The following is a 15949-nucleotide window of genomic DNA, read 5'->3' as shown; positions in this document are numbered from 1 at the left end:
CCAACTCTCTTGCTATCTCTCTCAGAATGACCTTCTTGATCCAAACCAGTCAGGTTTCAGGACTGGTCATTCAACTGAGACTGCTCTTCTCTGTGTCACGGAGGCTCTCCGCACTGCTAAAGCTAACTCTCTCTCCTCTGCTCTTGTCCTTCTAGACCTGTCTGCTGCCTTTGATACTGTGAACCATCAGATCCTCCTCTCCACCCTCTCCGAGCTGGGCATCTCCGGCGCGGCTCACTCCTGGATTGCGTCCTACCTGACCGGTCGCTCCTACCAAGTGGCGTGGCGAGAAGCTGTCTCCGCACCACGTGCTCTCACCACTGGTGTCCCCCAGGCTCAGTTCTAGGCCCTCTCCTATTCTCCCTATACACCAAGTCACTTGGCTCTGTCATATCCTCACATGGCCTCTCCTATCATTGCTACGCTGACGATACACAACTAATCTTCTCCTTTCCCCCTTCTGATAACCAGGTGGCGAATCGCATCTCTGCATGTCTGGCCGACATATCAGTATGGATGACGGATCACCACCTCAAGCTGAACCCTGGCAAGACGGAGCTGCTCTTCCTCCCGGGGAAGGACTGCACGCGTTCCATGATCTCGCCATCACGGTTGACAACTCCGTTGTGTCCTCCTCCCAGAGTGCGAAGAGCCTTGGCGTGACCCTGGACAACACCCTGTCGTTCTCCGCTAACATCAAGCGGTGACCCGATCCTGCAGGTTCATGCTCTACAACATTCGGAGAGTACGACCCTGCCTTACACAGAAGCGGCACAGGTCCTAATCCAGGCACTTGTCATCTCCCGTCTGGATTACTGCAACTCGCTGTTGGCTGGGCTCCCTGCCTGTGCCATTAAACCCCTACAACTCATCCAGAATGCCGCAGCCCGTCTGGTGTTCAACCTTCCCAAGTTCTCTCACGTCACCCCCCTCCTCCGCACACTCCACTGGCTTCCAGTTGAAGCTCGCATCCGTTACAAGACCATGGTGCTTGCCTATGGAGCAGTGAGGGAACGGCACCTCCGTACCTTCAGGCTCTGATCAGTCCCTACACCCAAACGAGGGCATTGCGTTCATCCACCTCTGGCCTGCTGGCTCCCCTTCCTCTGCGGAAGCATAGTTCCCGCTCAGCCCAGTCAAAACTGTTCGCTGCTCTGGCACCCCAATGGTGGAACAAGCTCCCCTCACGACGCCAGGACAGCGGAGTCACTCACCACCTTCCGGAGACATTTGAAACCCCACCTCTTTAAGGAATACCTGGGATAGGATGAAGTAATCCTTCTACCCCCGCCGCCCCCAAAAAAAAATATATATATATTGTTAAGTGGTTAAACCACTGGCTATAGGGTGAATGCACCAATTTGTAAGTCGCTTCTGGATAAGAGCGTCTGCTAAATGACTTAAATGTAAATGTAAATGTAACTCCACAAGGTGAGATCTTGCATGGAGCCCCAGGCCGAGGGAAATTGACAGTTCTTTTGTGTTTCTTCCATTTGCGAATAATCGCACCAACTGTTGTCACCTTCTCACCAAGCTGCTTGGCAATAGTCTTGTAGCCCATTCCAGCCTTGTGTAGGTCTACAATCTTGTCCCTGACATCCTTGGAGAGCTCTTTGGTCTTGGCCATGGTGGAGAGTTTGGAATCTGATTGATTGCTTCTGTGGACAGGTGTCTTTTATACAGGTAACAAACTGAGATTAGGAGCACTCCCTTTAAGAGTGTGCTCCTAATCTCAGTTTGTTACCTGTATAAAAGACACCTGGGAGCCAGAAATCTTTCTGATTGAGAGGGGGTCAAATACTTATTTCCCTCTTTAAAATGCAAATCAATTTATAACAGTTTTGACATGCGTTTTTCTGGATTTTTTTGTTGTTATTCTGTCTCTCACTGTTCAAATAAACCTACCATTAAAATGATAGACTGGTCATTTCTTTGTCAGTGGGCAAACGTATAAAATCTGCAGGGTATCAAATACTTTTTTCCCTCACTGTATGTAAACTTCTGACCCACTGGAATTGTGATTCAGTGAATTATAAGTTAAATAATCTGTCTGTAAACAATTATTGGAAAAATTACTTGTGTCATGCACAAAGTAGATGTCCTAACCGACTTGCCAAAACTATAGTTTTTACAGTATGGTTGAAAACGAGTTTTAATGACTCCAACCTAAGTGTATGTAAACTTCCGACTTCAACTGTATATAATACGAATTGTAATTCGTAACATATCATACAAAACGGGTGACGGACATCCACAAATTAATACATACTATACGTAACGTATCATACTAAATTGAGTGTCTCGGATTTACGTACAAAATAATATGAAATGCTCTGGGACCAGGTTGTGCAGATAGAAGCCTCCAGGAGGTTTTCTACAGCATGTGTGTGGAGTTGTGCTAGTGAGTACACAGGTTTACTACAGATTTGCTCAGTATTCTTCATCACCCTGTAGTTACCTTTGTTATTCCTAAGATAAAAGCATGAGCTCCACTCCAATGGCAATGAGATCCTGAGTTGTGCTAACAAAGCCTGTGAATCTCCAGGCACATATTTCCACCTGAACAAATCCAACTGAGGAAAAAAGATGGCTCTGGATTTGTGCAATAAAAAATATAACTTTGTCTCCTTTTGAGTTCATATTGTAGTGTGAGCAAAGCTTGGTTTGAATTAAACAGAAACACGGAGGTGTGAGCAAGCTAGCATGCACATGCACACACACACACGCGCGCATGCACGCACGCACGCACGCACGCATGCACGATAGATCACCTCCCTGTGATACTACTGTATGTGATACACTGTGTGTTATATAGTAGTACAGCATATCTATGGCACATCTGGAGAATGGAGAAAAGGATTACAGAACAGGAGGATGAGAAGGGGGTTTATGGATGATAAATACATGTAAATGAAAGGAGCTAGGGGGGTGGTGTTTCATTAAACGCTGCTCCTTTCATCACTTCAAACCTCAACCTGACATTAGATTTGCCTCAAGTCTCCATCCAACCACAACACTCTCGCCTCCAGAAGAACATTAGGAACAGTTGGGAATAACATCTGGGAATTACCTGGGAAGGAGGGGTCACTGAAAGGTAGACATCACAGGTGTGATGTATCAAGGTTTTATCAAAGACATGCAAATAAAATAAAAATTACATCTGTACTAAAATAAATACTGTACCTGCTGTGTGCTTTGATCATCCCACATCAACACAACTAAAACACGTGTGTTTTGTCTGTGGCAGAATGATTCAAGGAATTTCTTTATTGTTTTACAGAGGTCGAATAGGGCCCGTTCCAATAACACTCATTGAGCACTTCACTTCTTTACATTCTTCACTTGAACTACTGATCTATCTAATGGAGCCCTGGTCAAAGGCTGGCCAAAGGCTGGTCAAAGGCTGGTCAAAGGTAGGATGAAGGTGGCAGATTTCCAACAAGCTTTATTTCAGTTTTCCGTTCCTCTCAGAAGCTATAGATGTCTCGTAAAGCGTCACAGCAGCACCTGTCTCCACCCCTGCTGTCCACCACCATTGCTCTCTGTCCAACTCAATCAATACTGTGAAGTGTCTTAATCAACACTGTAAAGTGTCTTAATCAACACTGTGAAATTAGACTTCGTCAAAGCCACGCGAGATCAGAGTTTTTACATCAAAAAGTCAGGTTTCTGATGTAAGAGTCTGAATGTATGACAATCAAACTGTTCAAAGAGAATAACTTTGCAAGCTTTCCTGCTTTGACTAGATCTACATTTACATTTTAGTCATTTAGCAGACGCTCTTATCCAGAGCAACTTACAGTTAGTGAGTGCATACATTTTTCATACTAGCCCCCCGTGGGAAACAAACCCACAACCCTGGCGTTGCAAGCGCCATGCTCTACCAACTGAGCTACAGGGGACTTAGATGACAAAGAAAAGCACAAAAAACCATCAATTTGTTTATACAAGATTTATAGCATCAACTGTGTGTGCATGCATGCGTGTCTGCTACTAAATATGTATTGTTTCATCAATGCAATAGTCAGACAATGGTTAAAAGGTGGTGATTTTAAAACTTCCCCAAAGATTTCATTTGACGCAAACTTCATTCCGGTACCCCCTCAGATTCTTCTGTGTCTTGGTCGGGGATGTCGTAACCCAGGTAGCTGGCAATCGGGAAGTGGGCCCAGTAGGTCCTGGCCAGGTCCTGGATCCGGTCGTAACCAGCCTGGGCCGTCAGCTCCTGCAACCAGCCTGTGAAGTCTGATGACCACAGGGCCCAGTTGGGCATTTCACGTTTTTCCCTGCCTGGGGACAAATCAATCAATCAATCAATCAATCAATCAATCAAGTAAGCAAGCAAGCAAATAATAAAACATTATTTCTTGGCTCACCATTGCCTTCCTCTGTGGCAGTCTCCGTCTCTTCTGCTCCTGGTTAAGACACAGTGAAGGGAAACGGAAAGAGTCAGACCAAAGTCAAAGTTCAGTACTTCAGGACAGTATCGGTGCATTTACACAGGCAGCCCAATTCTGGTATGTTGACCAATCAGATCCTTTGCCAATAACTGGGCAAAAGATCAGAACTGGGCTGCCTGTGAAAAACACAGCCTATGAGTATACTCAAAGGTGTTCACCTACCTGTGAAACTGAGGAATCCCAGGAGTATGAAGCAGACCAACATTGAGACACACAGACGATGCATGCTGTCAGACAAGGCTAGCCAGAGACAGACAGAGGGACACAGAAACACTATTCAGTCGAACTGGATAGGCAGAGACAGACAGGAGACACAGAAAAACCACATGCAGGCAGATACAGTGGCAAGAAAAAATGCTCAGTGTACTTTGAACAATCAAGGACTCATTTCCTCAAACCACCCAGAGAAAATTAAAAGTGGAAGAAAGGTAAAGGCAGAAATAAATACAAAGGGAAAATACCTGTCTATTGTGCTTTCAATGTTGTTACCAAGCCAACAAGTGCTCGAGGGCTAGATTCAATCTGTAGCGTGGAAGATCCGAGTTGTTGCATAATTTAAATTGAAAGGTAATTTCCCATTGAGCCGAAATATGCAGCGTTTACCGTGAATGCAGTCTCCGGGAACATTGCCTTCAGGAATGGCCTTTTTCTCTTTATTCAGATTACAACCTCTCACTTTCGGTGATTTGGAAATGAAATCATCTCCAAAATATCTCTATTTTTAAAACAAGCCATAGAAAGTTGGTTGCAATTTCAGTTTAATCCACCAGAAAAGACAGAACAAATATTACAACAAATATATGAATTGATAAAAAAAAACATTATTTTTGGAGAAAAAAACTAACAAACGGTATAATCTTTGTAAATGATATCATAAATAGGACTGGTGGAGTCACATATGCAGGTAACAAAAATATATGGAAATGTCTGCACTATCCAAAATTACAACCAACCAATTGCAGCATTACCGCAAAAATTAAGAGGCAATTGGAAGGGGGAGAAAGTTGTGATAAATAAAAAAGTATACCAATTTCATTTCAGGACCCAAAAATGTACAGCTGTGACATACAGATTGAAAAATAATTGGGAAGAGTTTTTCGATGTACCGATTCCATGGCACATGGTTTATGAACTTATACACAAAACGGCGCCGGATTCAAAACGTACTTTTTCTATTTAAATTATTATACAAAATTCTTGCAACCAATAGAATGTCATATAAAGGGGGGATACAACCATCCCATTTCTGCAGATTTTGCTGCGAAGAGACAGAATCATTGGATCATTTGTTTTGGTACTGTCCATATGTAGCTTGTTTTTGGTCGCAGGTTCAGGAATGGCTGAAGAATTGCAACATTTACCTGGAGTTAACTCTGCAAATAGCACTGCTGCGTGATCGGAAAAGTCATAGTCAATCGATCAATAATATAATAATACTGTTTATAATAAAAATGTTTTATCTTTAATTTACAATCTGTAGAAACTATGAGAATAGAAAGGTTCAGAACTTTTATGAAACATCACAGCACAGTTGAAAGATATATGGATGGTCTTCCGATAGATGGGAGGGGTTGAGGGTAGCTGAAGGATGGGACTAAAAACAAACAAAAGATAACTAATGTAAAATGTACTGTGTCTGAAAAATGTATATAGTATGTATAAGCTGGAAGTAGAAGCCTAAGTGTTGTTGTCCATTAGTTTACTCCAATTAGGGGAGGCGTGGTAGGGTTAGGGGAAAGGAAAATATATTTCAAAACAATATATATATTTAAAATAACATATTTATAAAAAATATATATATGGGGGATTGGAAATGATGCAGACAATCACATTGATAGAAGCCACAATCTATTTGCAATATTAAAGCTGATCCACCCCCTAAAATAATATTAACACAAACATGCAGTCTCCGCAAACGCAGGAACATTGCGTTTACATTTAAATTGCGCTATAGCGTAGATCTTCCACGCTACGGATTTAATCTAGGCCCTAGTCTAGAGTACACTACCTAACCAACCAATGTAGAGAGAAAAAAGTATTTGTAGAGTACACACATATTGAAATACTAGAAATATTAAATATCAGGTAGCAAACCTTACCGGATTGAGATCACTGATGCGAGGAGTTCGTCTGTATTCGACCACAGTAAACTACAGCTATCTTCTCCTCTATGATTGTACTGTGGTCTGTACCCGTTGAACGGTCCCTGTCCTGTGTGTGAGAGCTCTGGGGTTTCTGTCCATCTCCAGGTGAGGAGGAGACCGAAGGAAGGCAGACATATTTGTTTTTCACACTTCCTCTCTGTATGTCTAACCTCCATCACAACATACGTCACTGGATCTCTCTCTCACACACACACACACACACACACACACACACACACACACACACACACACACACACACACACACACACACACACACACACACACACACACACACACACACAGTGATACAAATCTCCCACCTATGATTCAAACTCTAGGCATAATGCTGACAACACTGAATTTGTAACGTTAGTTATGTAGACTACAGCACCAACAATGTCTGCTGCATCTATAGGATGTCCTTCTGTCTTTGTTTAATGAACACTTTCTTACAATAAATGCTGACCAAACTGCGGTTTACCATCAAGGAAATCTATGGTAAAGAATAAACATTTGGCACTGAGCATCAAATACAGTGTATCTCCTCAGGGTTAAACATCTCTGTTAGGAAAGAACAGGAACGGTGACAGAGGGAGAAAAAAATTATCAAAATATAGATAGGAGGAAAAGGCAGCAAGGGGGAAATAGAAACAGACATGATAGACAGTAAGAGAGAGAGAGAGAGAGAGAGAGAGAGAGAGAGAGAGAGAGAGAGAGAGAGAGAGAGAGAGAGAGAGAGAGAGAGAGAGAGAGAGAGAGAGAGAGAGAGAGAGAGAGAGAGAGAGAGAGAGAGAGAAAGAACTGTGAGAGATCGGTACACAGCCAGTCCAGAACTCTTCACACTTTGTATCCAGACGGGCCCCAGACACCAGCCGGCTGCAGTATTTGAAGATTTAACAGATTTATTGTGGGGAAAGAGAAAGATTCCACAGAGTGGATGAGACACAGAGACCAGACAGACACACAGAGACTGGCACGGGTCATGAGAGAGCATCCTGTCATTTCTCTCTTCCATCTGTCAGAAGACTGTTTACTCTCATTGGGAGAGGCTAGCACCAGGACGTAAGCCTGAGACTGAGACAGAGCTACTGTTTAGATGTTTAGACCAAGGTTGGTCAAACTTCCCCTGCCAGGGCTGGTGGGTTGCTGCCTTTTGCTCCAGCCAAGCAGTAGCATACCTGGTGTTACTAATCAAGACTTCATTTAAGGCTTTGAGTGCTTGGCTGGTGTTTAAATTGGTGTTTATTAACTCTTTAATGTTTAATTGAACTGTTTATTCGGGCTTTGAGACACATCGCAAGAGGTGTGTGTGTGTTTGTGAGAAAGTAGATGGAGAAAAAGAGAGAGAGGGACTGTGTACTGTATGTGTGTGTAAAAGATATAGAGAGGGTGTGCAAATGTGTGTGTGTTTATGTAAAAGCTTTTCATCATTGAGAGGTGAGTGGAATCATGTACCGAGACGGAGAAAGCCTTCTATATGAGCAGTGTTCTCTCACCGACACCTTCACACACACAATGAGATGAAACAGCCTGGTCTCATAGAATAGACGTAATTAGACGTACCTAGACAAATTAGAGTGATATGTTATGTTTGGTGTGGTTACATAAGACAGATGGTTACTTAAGGCAAAAACAAAAGTAGGGTGGTTTGTCGAGGTGGATGGATATAACGCGAATATCTATCAACCCAAAGGTTGTGTGTTCAAATCTCATCACGGACAACTTTAGCATTTTAGCTAATTAGCAACTTGCAACTACTTAACATGTTAGCTAACCCTTCCCCTAACCCAACGCTAACCTTAACCTTTTTAACTAACCCTTCCCCTAACCCTAACCTTAACTACCTAGCCTAGCTAAAGTTAGCCAGCTAGTTAATGTTAGCAACCTAGCTAGAATTCATAACATATCATACGTTTTGCAAATTCATAACATGTTGTACGTTTGCAAATTCGTAACAAATAATACGATTTGTAATTCGTAACATATCATACGAAATGGGTGATGGAAATCCACAAATTAATACATACAAAATTTGAGGGAGTCTATTCAATCAACCACTACACACACCCGTATGTGCGCAAATACACACACAACAATATGTACAGTACACACCAGTGGAGGCTGCTGAGGGGAGGACGGCTCATAATAATGGCTGGAACGGAGCGAATGGAATGGCATCAAACACCTGGAAAACATGTTAGATGTATTTGACACCATGCCACTCATTCTGCTCCAGACATTACCACTAGCCCGTTCTCCGCCAATTAAGGTGCCACCAACACACATACAACAATCAGGGCCCGTATGGTTTGTGTGTGTTTAGCCCACTCCTCCTCACCTAATCTAATGCTGCAGGCATAAAAAGACACCTGAGTGGAGTTTCCACATCCGGTTTTCAACAGAAAAGGAAGCTAGGTTATAGATAGCTGCATCCCTGAAAACCAGATGAATCCGGTTGTTGGCAACTGGGGTGCTCCTCACCAGACAGACACGGTGTGATGTCCTCCCCTGCCCCCTCTCACCTCTCCTCCTTCCACCATCCTCTCCTTCTCTCCTCCCCTGCCCCCTCTCACCTCTCCTCCTTCCACCATCCTCTCCTTCTCTCCTCCCCTGCCCCCGTGCACCTCTTCCCCTCCTCTCCTCCCCTGCCCCCGTGCACCTCTTCCCCTCCTCTCCTCCCATGCCCCCATGCACCTCTCCTCCTTCCACCATCCTCTCCCCCACTTTCTCTTAACAGGGGGATTTACCAGAAATATTTTGAAAGAAAGCTACAATTTCACACCATGTTGTTATTGACTACTAACAAACCCTTATGCCTAGATTCAATCAGATCAAGTGTTAACAGGTGATAGAAGACACCAACATACAGGGCCGGCCCGCTCATTAGGCAGGGTTAGGCCGCCGCCTATGGTGGCAGATTGAAGAGGGCGGCATTTTCTGAGCTAAACTGACCAAGACACACCTCCAACAACAACACATACAACCTCACATAATTCTGCCCAAAATCAATGACAATTTCGTTCAACCAGTGGCATATGGGCTTTTTAAGTGAGAGCTGATGCCACACTGTGATAAGCAGTGCCCACTTTGTCAAAGGATGGGGGGCAAAATATTTTGCTTGTCATTTCCCAGCGCGCCTCTCTGTTGGAGAGAGGCATCACTGTGGTGCTCCACCAAAGTTCCATCAAATAAATAATCTAACATAAATCATGTAGCAGATATAGCCAGGGTAAAACATGAGCCTTTCACAATAATTAAAACTAAATGTCAAGAAAACTGTAGGCTATTACACCAATTTTTATCATTACCACATGTCAGAGGCATGACAAACAAGCGAATGGACTTGAAAATGGGAGGTATAGCCTACGCTCAAACACGATGTGGTTCGACAAGAACAGTGATATTTTGCCAAGGCAGTGATGAGTGGCTGACACCGAAACGGGCGCGGACAGCAGTGGACGCATCAATTCTGGCCTGATGACAATAGCCAAATTTGTCATTACACTTTTTGGTGTTTTGTGTAACAGATGTCTCTTTCCATTCACCACTGTCTGGAGGCTGAAAATGTTTTGCAAGTGGATGGATGTGCGTGGGTAGCCTATGAAGGAGTCATTTTAAGTGATTGTTTGACAATCAGATGAAAACATCTTGACTGGTTGTGTTTATGCCACAATAAAAGGTAATACATTTTAAAAGTTAAATGACAAATCTTTAAGACTAGGCCCACAGAGATCCTATTGAATTAACATGGACTATATTCTATGATAAGTCCCATAAGAAATGTTTGTTCACGCACCAGGAAGAAATTCATTCTACTTTCACCCATGGATATAGCATATGGTAGAAATAGTATGTGGCCTTTTCTGTAGCCTACAGGCTGGAGATAAAATGTATGACAATGTAATGAGACGGAAACTTTTTACATCATACAGGTTTCTTCAATCAAATAGCCTAACCTAAATGGCACCCAATCAAATAGCCTAACCTAAATGGCACCCAATCAAATAGCCTAACCCAAATGGCACCCAATCAAATAGCCTAACCCAAATGGCACCCAATCAAATAGCCTAACCTAAATGGCACCCAATCAAATAAAAAGTGACATGTTAACAAACAACATATCCTAAAACAGGACAGGTCAAAGTAAAATTGACAATATGGAATGGACAATCAGGCTACTCACAACTGCTCTCCAGGAGTTTCACCCCCTTGGCTAAATTGTCATGATCAGTGGTTTCAAGTTTGTAACTGTCCATTGTTGACGAGCTGATCATGGCAAAAAAGAAAATAATTATTTCCCACTGTGTAAGCACATTGCAAATAGGCTCCTGATAAAGTTTGGTATTCAGAGCTTAAATAGCTACATTTATTAGTCACAGGAATCAGAACTAATGAAGCCAATGCAAAGGCCTGTTTTACAAATGGTGACCCTACTACATGGATGGGAATTAAATCAATTCCTTTGCAGGCAGACATGGTAGGCTACACCCCAGTAAGCACAACCCGACGCAGACGTCTTCTGGATGTCTTTTTTGTGTGTGTTTTACAAAGGGTAGGCCTACCACATAGATGGGCATTCATAAAATTCAATTTCAGGCAACACTGTAGGCTACACCTCAGTAAGCACGGTTTGAAGCCGACGCCTTTTGGAAGTCTTTTTAAAAAATATGACTATGCCTTGATTTCCACGGATGTTGATTTGGTCCAAACATAGATGTCTATTTAACTTTCATTCAGAACTGAAAATGAACCTGATTTCAACGTCCAGAAAATAAGTATTTTCAACGTCCGGAAAATACATATTTTCAATATCCGGAAAATACGTATTTTCAACTTTCATTCAGAACAGAAAATGAACCTGATTTCAATGTCTGGAACATACATATTTTCACATTTCAATGAACCTAACTTCAACGTCTTGAAAATATGTATTTTAGACATCTTTTCAACGTCATTTTGCTTACTGGGACTATTCTAGTTTTGTGGGGGGCAGCAGATTTTTGTCTTGCCCCGGGGCGGCAGAATAGCCAGGACCCGCTCTGCCCGCATAGCGGATGTTTTGGCGGTGTCAGAGGTGGAACTGTAGTCAAAACGGTGAGCGGCTGCTCTTGCGATCATTGTAACGAAGCCACACCCGCCCCACTCGCGTTAGAAGTTCAGAACGAGAATGTGTAGGCTATTTAAGCAATAAGGCCTGAGGAGCTGTGGTATATGGCCAACATACCACGGCTAAGGGCTGATCTTATACAAAACGCAACGCAGAGTGCTTGGACACAGCCCTTAGCCGTGGTATATTGGCCATATATCACAAATCCCCGAAATGCCTTATTGCTATTATAAACTGGTTACCAACGTAATTAGAGCAGTAAAAATAAATGTTTTGTCATACCCGTGGTATACGGTCTGATATACCATGGCTGTCAGCCAATCAGCATTCAGGGCTCGAACCACCCAGTTTATAAATATAAATAATAACGCTCAAATTGAAAAATCATTAAACAAAAATGAGGATTTCTATCATCCTAATAGAGGTGTAGATTACATCTCACATTCCAGTGTTTGAACTTGTAATCAAGGCTGCATGGGATTTATGTTAATGTGACTCACGCCGTCAGCTTTAGGTATAATGCCAGGAGCCACTTGTGGATTTGATAGCTCTTAACGCAGTGCCACCTCCGACACCGTCAAAACAACCACTATGCAGATGTTGGCTAAAGCTGATCTGATTTAATCGAGCCCTTAATCCATGTCTGACAAGGTTGTCATTGTTGTGGGTGTCAGCGTAGGACAAATCGGAAGTCTGTTTACTCTTTCACAATCATCTGCATCATTTGTACAGACTGTGTCTGTGAGGGACCTATTAATGATATACTCTGATCAGATTGAGGCAAGCCAGTCGATCCGGAAATCAATCAATCTGTCAAGCTCTGCATGTTGACAGTTAGGTGTCATCAGACCTGTGGCAGACAAGTGTTAATCAATGATGGAGCGTCTGATGGAACTCATGGTTGAGGAAATGGCGGCGAGTAATGAGGACAAAATTGAGAAGTTGTTGGTGAAGCAACAGCTGTGCTGGAATGAGAACAATATGGGTGTCAGTTCTGATGGTATGGAGCGGGAAGATGAATGGTCAAGGAGTGGAAAGACATAGGAAGAAGAGAGATCATGATACAGAAAGCAGTGGAGCGTCTAGTAAAGAAAGCATAAAGAGGGGCAAGAGTCGTGATGTGTTGTAGTGGAAAGTGGTGATGGTGTTTGATGAGACCACGGGGCCTCACTTACACCCTATACCACTAACGCGGTAGAGAAAGAGGTAGGTGAAGTGAAATTAGCTTGGTTTATTGGAAATGGTAGATTGTTAATATTGTGTGGTAGCCAGGCTCAGCAAGAGAAGATCCTAAAAATGGAAAAGCTTAATGTCAATAAGATTAAAAGTCATGCCCCTGGTGCTTATGCGAGATTGAGGGGAGTCATCACTGGGGTCCCAATATCTATGTCCATAGATGATATTAAAGAAAATGTGTAGGGAGGAAGAGTGATTGAGGCCAAAAGGTTGATCAGTAGGAAAGAAGGTAAAAGAAGTGAAAGCCTATCAGTGCTGCTGAGGTTTGAGAAGGTTATGCCTGGGAAAAGTACAGATAGGATTCCTTAGTTTCAATGTCAAGAGAATCTGTCCCATCCCCATTGCGGTGTTTTAAATGCCAAAGAATGGGACATGTAGCTGTTCAATGTAAAGGAAGGAAAAGATGTGCCAAGTGTGGAGGGGAACATGATTACGGTGAATGTAGGATCAATGTGAAGGTTAAGTGTTGTAATTGTGGGGGGGAACATAGTGCAGCATTTGGTAGATGCCAGGTGCAGAGAGATGCTATAAAGGCTCAGAGATATAGAATTAGTCATAATGTATTGTATGCAGAGGCTGTAAGACCGATTGGTGGAAAACAGTGTGGAATGATTGAGCTTCCATGGCTGCTCCTGTAGTGAGTGGACCTAATGTCGGGGCTGGTGTTTCTCCTGGTCCTGGCATGGTTTGGAGACCTGTTCAGATATCTTGCACTCATGAATGTGCTGTGTCAAAGGACACTTTGATAATGAGTAAAGTTGACTTCATAGCTTTTATTGGTAAGGTTATCAACACTACTCGGGTGTGGAGAGCAGAAATGCCAGTTTGAAGGTTATTGTGGAGACAGCAACAGAGATATTGGGGCTAACAGATGTTACTGTTGAAATGGTTGTTGACATGCTGAACAATCCTAAGGGTGGAGTGTTTCAGCATGATATAGATAACGTTTAATGGGGTAGGGGGGTTGGGGAGGGTTTTTTGGGGGAGGGTGTAGTAGAAGTTCGTAGGGATTTATTTGGTTTCTATTTTATTTTCATGGTAGTACAGAATTGGGCAGATCATGATTGATCGTACATTCCAGCATAGGTGGCAGCACTAAACCATTGTTTGTGGACCGCCATGACATCATGGAAGAAGACGATGCTCCGCATCTCCTCTGGCCCGAGTCACTCAGCAGCCAGACTGCATTTAAAAAGCCAGCCGGACTGTATTTAAACAGCCAGACAGATCTGACTATGATTAACTAGAGTGGAGAATAATAACATCCACTCCCAGAGACCAGCAGCAATCACCACTTGTCTCACAATACAGCATCAGAGATAGAAGGGGCAGACGGCCTATGATTTGAGTTATTCTGCAAAAACTTTTATTGAACATAAGCATTTCAATTGTCAACACATGATCAGCGGTACAGTACCATAGGTTGAATCAAAACGCTTCATATATGCACATCATTTTCGGAATATATACACATACAGTGGGAACAAGAATTAAATAACAATGCTCAATAACATTCAGATATATTATATCTAGTAAAAGCTGAGATGATCGATACCTAAAGACACATGTAGAAAGAAGTAAATAAAAACAAAAAGGCCATCCATCAGCCACATTTACATATTGAGAGTAGAACGCCTGAAGACCTGATTTCATTGGAAAACAGCACTAGGGCCGACGAACAGCATTACAGTAAAGGGCTCTATTGAATTCGTATAGCGGAAGTTCAGCGTTAAAGCGCAATTAAAATTTAAAGGCAATGTTCCCGCGTTAGCGCAGACTGCATTCACGGTAAACTCTGCATCTGTCAGCTAAATCGGAAACTACCTTTACATTTCTACAGTGCAATCTGTAACGCTTCAGCGATCCAGACTGAACAGAGACCTAAGTGTAGTGTAGAGCTGGAGCCAATAGAACAGTACAGTTAGTGTACAGCAGAAGCCAATCAAATAGCAGTAGTGTAGAGCTGGAGCCAATAGAAAAACAGAACAGTAAGTGTAGTGCCAATACAAAAGCAATACAGTAAGCGGGTGGCACATTGACAGTCTCTCTCTCGACTAGAGTTCCGAGGAGGATGAAGGTGGAGGAAGAGATGGATAGATGAGGATTAGGCAAATGGAAGAAAAATAAAAAGTAAATAGAGGGCGTTTACAGTGGTCACTTAGGGAACTCATGATTTCCTTTCTAAATCATCGGAACCTCTGGAGATGGTTTTAAATGTAGATTTAAAAAACAGTAACAAACAAAGGAAACAGAACCAAGACGGGCTATGTGACTGGGCTAAAACAGACAGTAAGGTTTTTGCCCAAGTTCAGCATGTTGAGGATAGCTGGGGTGCGTGCAACGGTTTGACCAGGTAGAGCTTGTCTCCTTGTTCGCCGGTGAAGATGGGGGCTTTCTTGTAGTGTTCCACCAGTTCATCTATGGAGCTAAACCTGCGCTGGCCAATACAGTAGACCCCCTCTGAACACTGCACCTTGAAGTGCTTGTTCTTCCCAGGCGCCTTCAGAGACACAGAGAAATCACTGGGCTAGATGGAGAAGGATGGAGAGAGTGAGGGGGGGAGAGTCAGTTAATTTACTCAAAACACAGATGAAATGTCTCCAACAAACACTCTCTACTTTACTAACACAAGGGGGGAAAAGGAACTTGTCTGTCAGCCCTGCATTAAAGAACATAATTGGTTAAAAGAAAATTGTGATAAATAAAAAAGTATACCAGTTTCATTTAAGGACCAAAGGATTGACAGCCGTCCAATATAGATTGCAAAATAGTTGGGAAGAGATTTTTGACGTACCGATCCCATGGCATAGTGTTTATGAACTGATACGCAAAACGATGCCGGATTCAAAACTTAGAATTTTTGAATTTAAATATATTATACAAAATTCTTGCTACCAATAGAATGTTATTTATATGGGGGATACAACCATCCCAGCTCTGCAGATTTTGCTGCGAAGAGACAGATTCATTAGATCATTTGTTTTGGTACTGTCCATTTGT

At 42.7% G+C, this 15949-nt stretch overlaps 2 protein-coding genes across 3 annotated transcripts in view; both read right to left on the bottom strand.

The window, feature by feature from the left end:
• Positions 1-3845: 3845 nt before the first annotated feature.
• Positions 3846-6690, bottom strand: LOC121536197 (otospiralin-like). Its single transcript, XM_041843471.2, has 4 exons — positions 6560-6690; positions 4623-4700; positions 4377-4415; positions 3846-4290 (listed from the first exon to the last, which is right to left on the bottom strand). The coding sequence occupies exons 2-4, from the start codon at positions 4684-4686 to the stop codon at positions 4088-4090; spliced, it is 306 nt and encodes a 101-aa protein (XP_041699405.1). The 5' UTR covers positions 4687-4700; positions 6560-6690; the 3' UTR covers positions 3846-4087.
• Positions 6691-14298: 7608 nt separating this feature from the next.
• Positions 14299-15949, bottom strand: part of nck2a (NCK adaptor protein 2a) — a 71595-nt gene continuing 69944 nt past the window's right edge. For both annotated transcript variants that reach the window (XM_041843923.2, XM_045206724.1), the window contains exon 4: positions 14299-15476. In XM_041843923.2, the coding sequence (XP_041699857.1) occupies positions 15258-15476 (219 nt within the window). In that variant the 3' untranslated portion in view covers positions 14299-15257. The remainder of the gene's footprint in view (positions 15477-15949) is intronic.

The sequence above is a fragment of the Coregonus clupeaformis genome, chromosome 23 (genome assembly GCF_020615455.1).
Source record: "Coregonus clupeaformis isolate EN_2021a chromosome 23, ASM2061545v1, whole genome shotgun sequence".
Classification (NCBI taxonomy): Eukaryota; Metazoa; Chordata; class Actinopteri; order Salmoniformes; family Salmonidae; genus Coregonus; species Coregonus clupeaformis.
The sequence above is the reverse complement of the archived record's forward strand: the minus strand, read 5'-3'. Positions and strand labels throughout refer to the sequence as shown.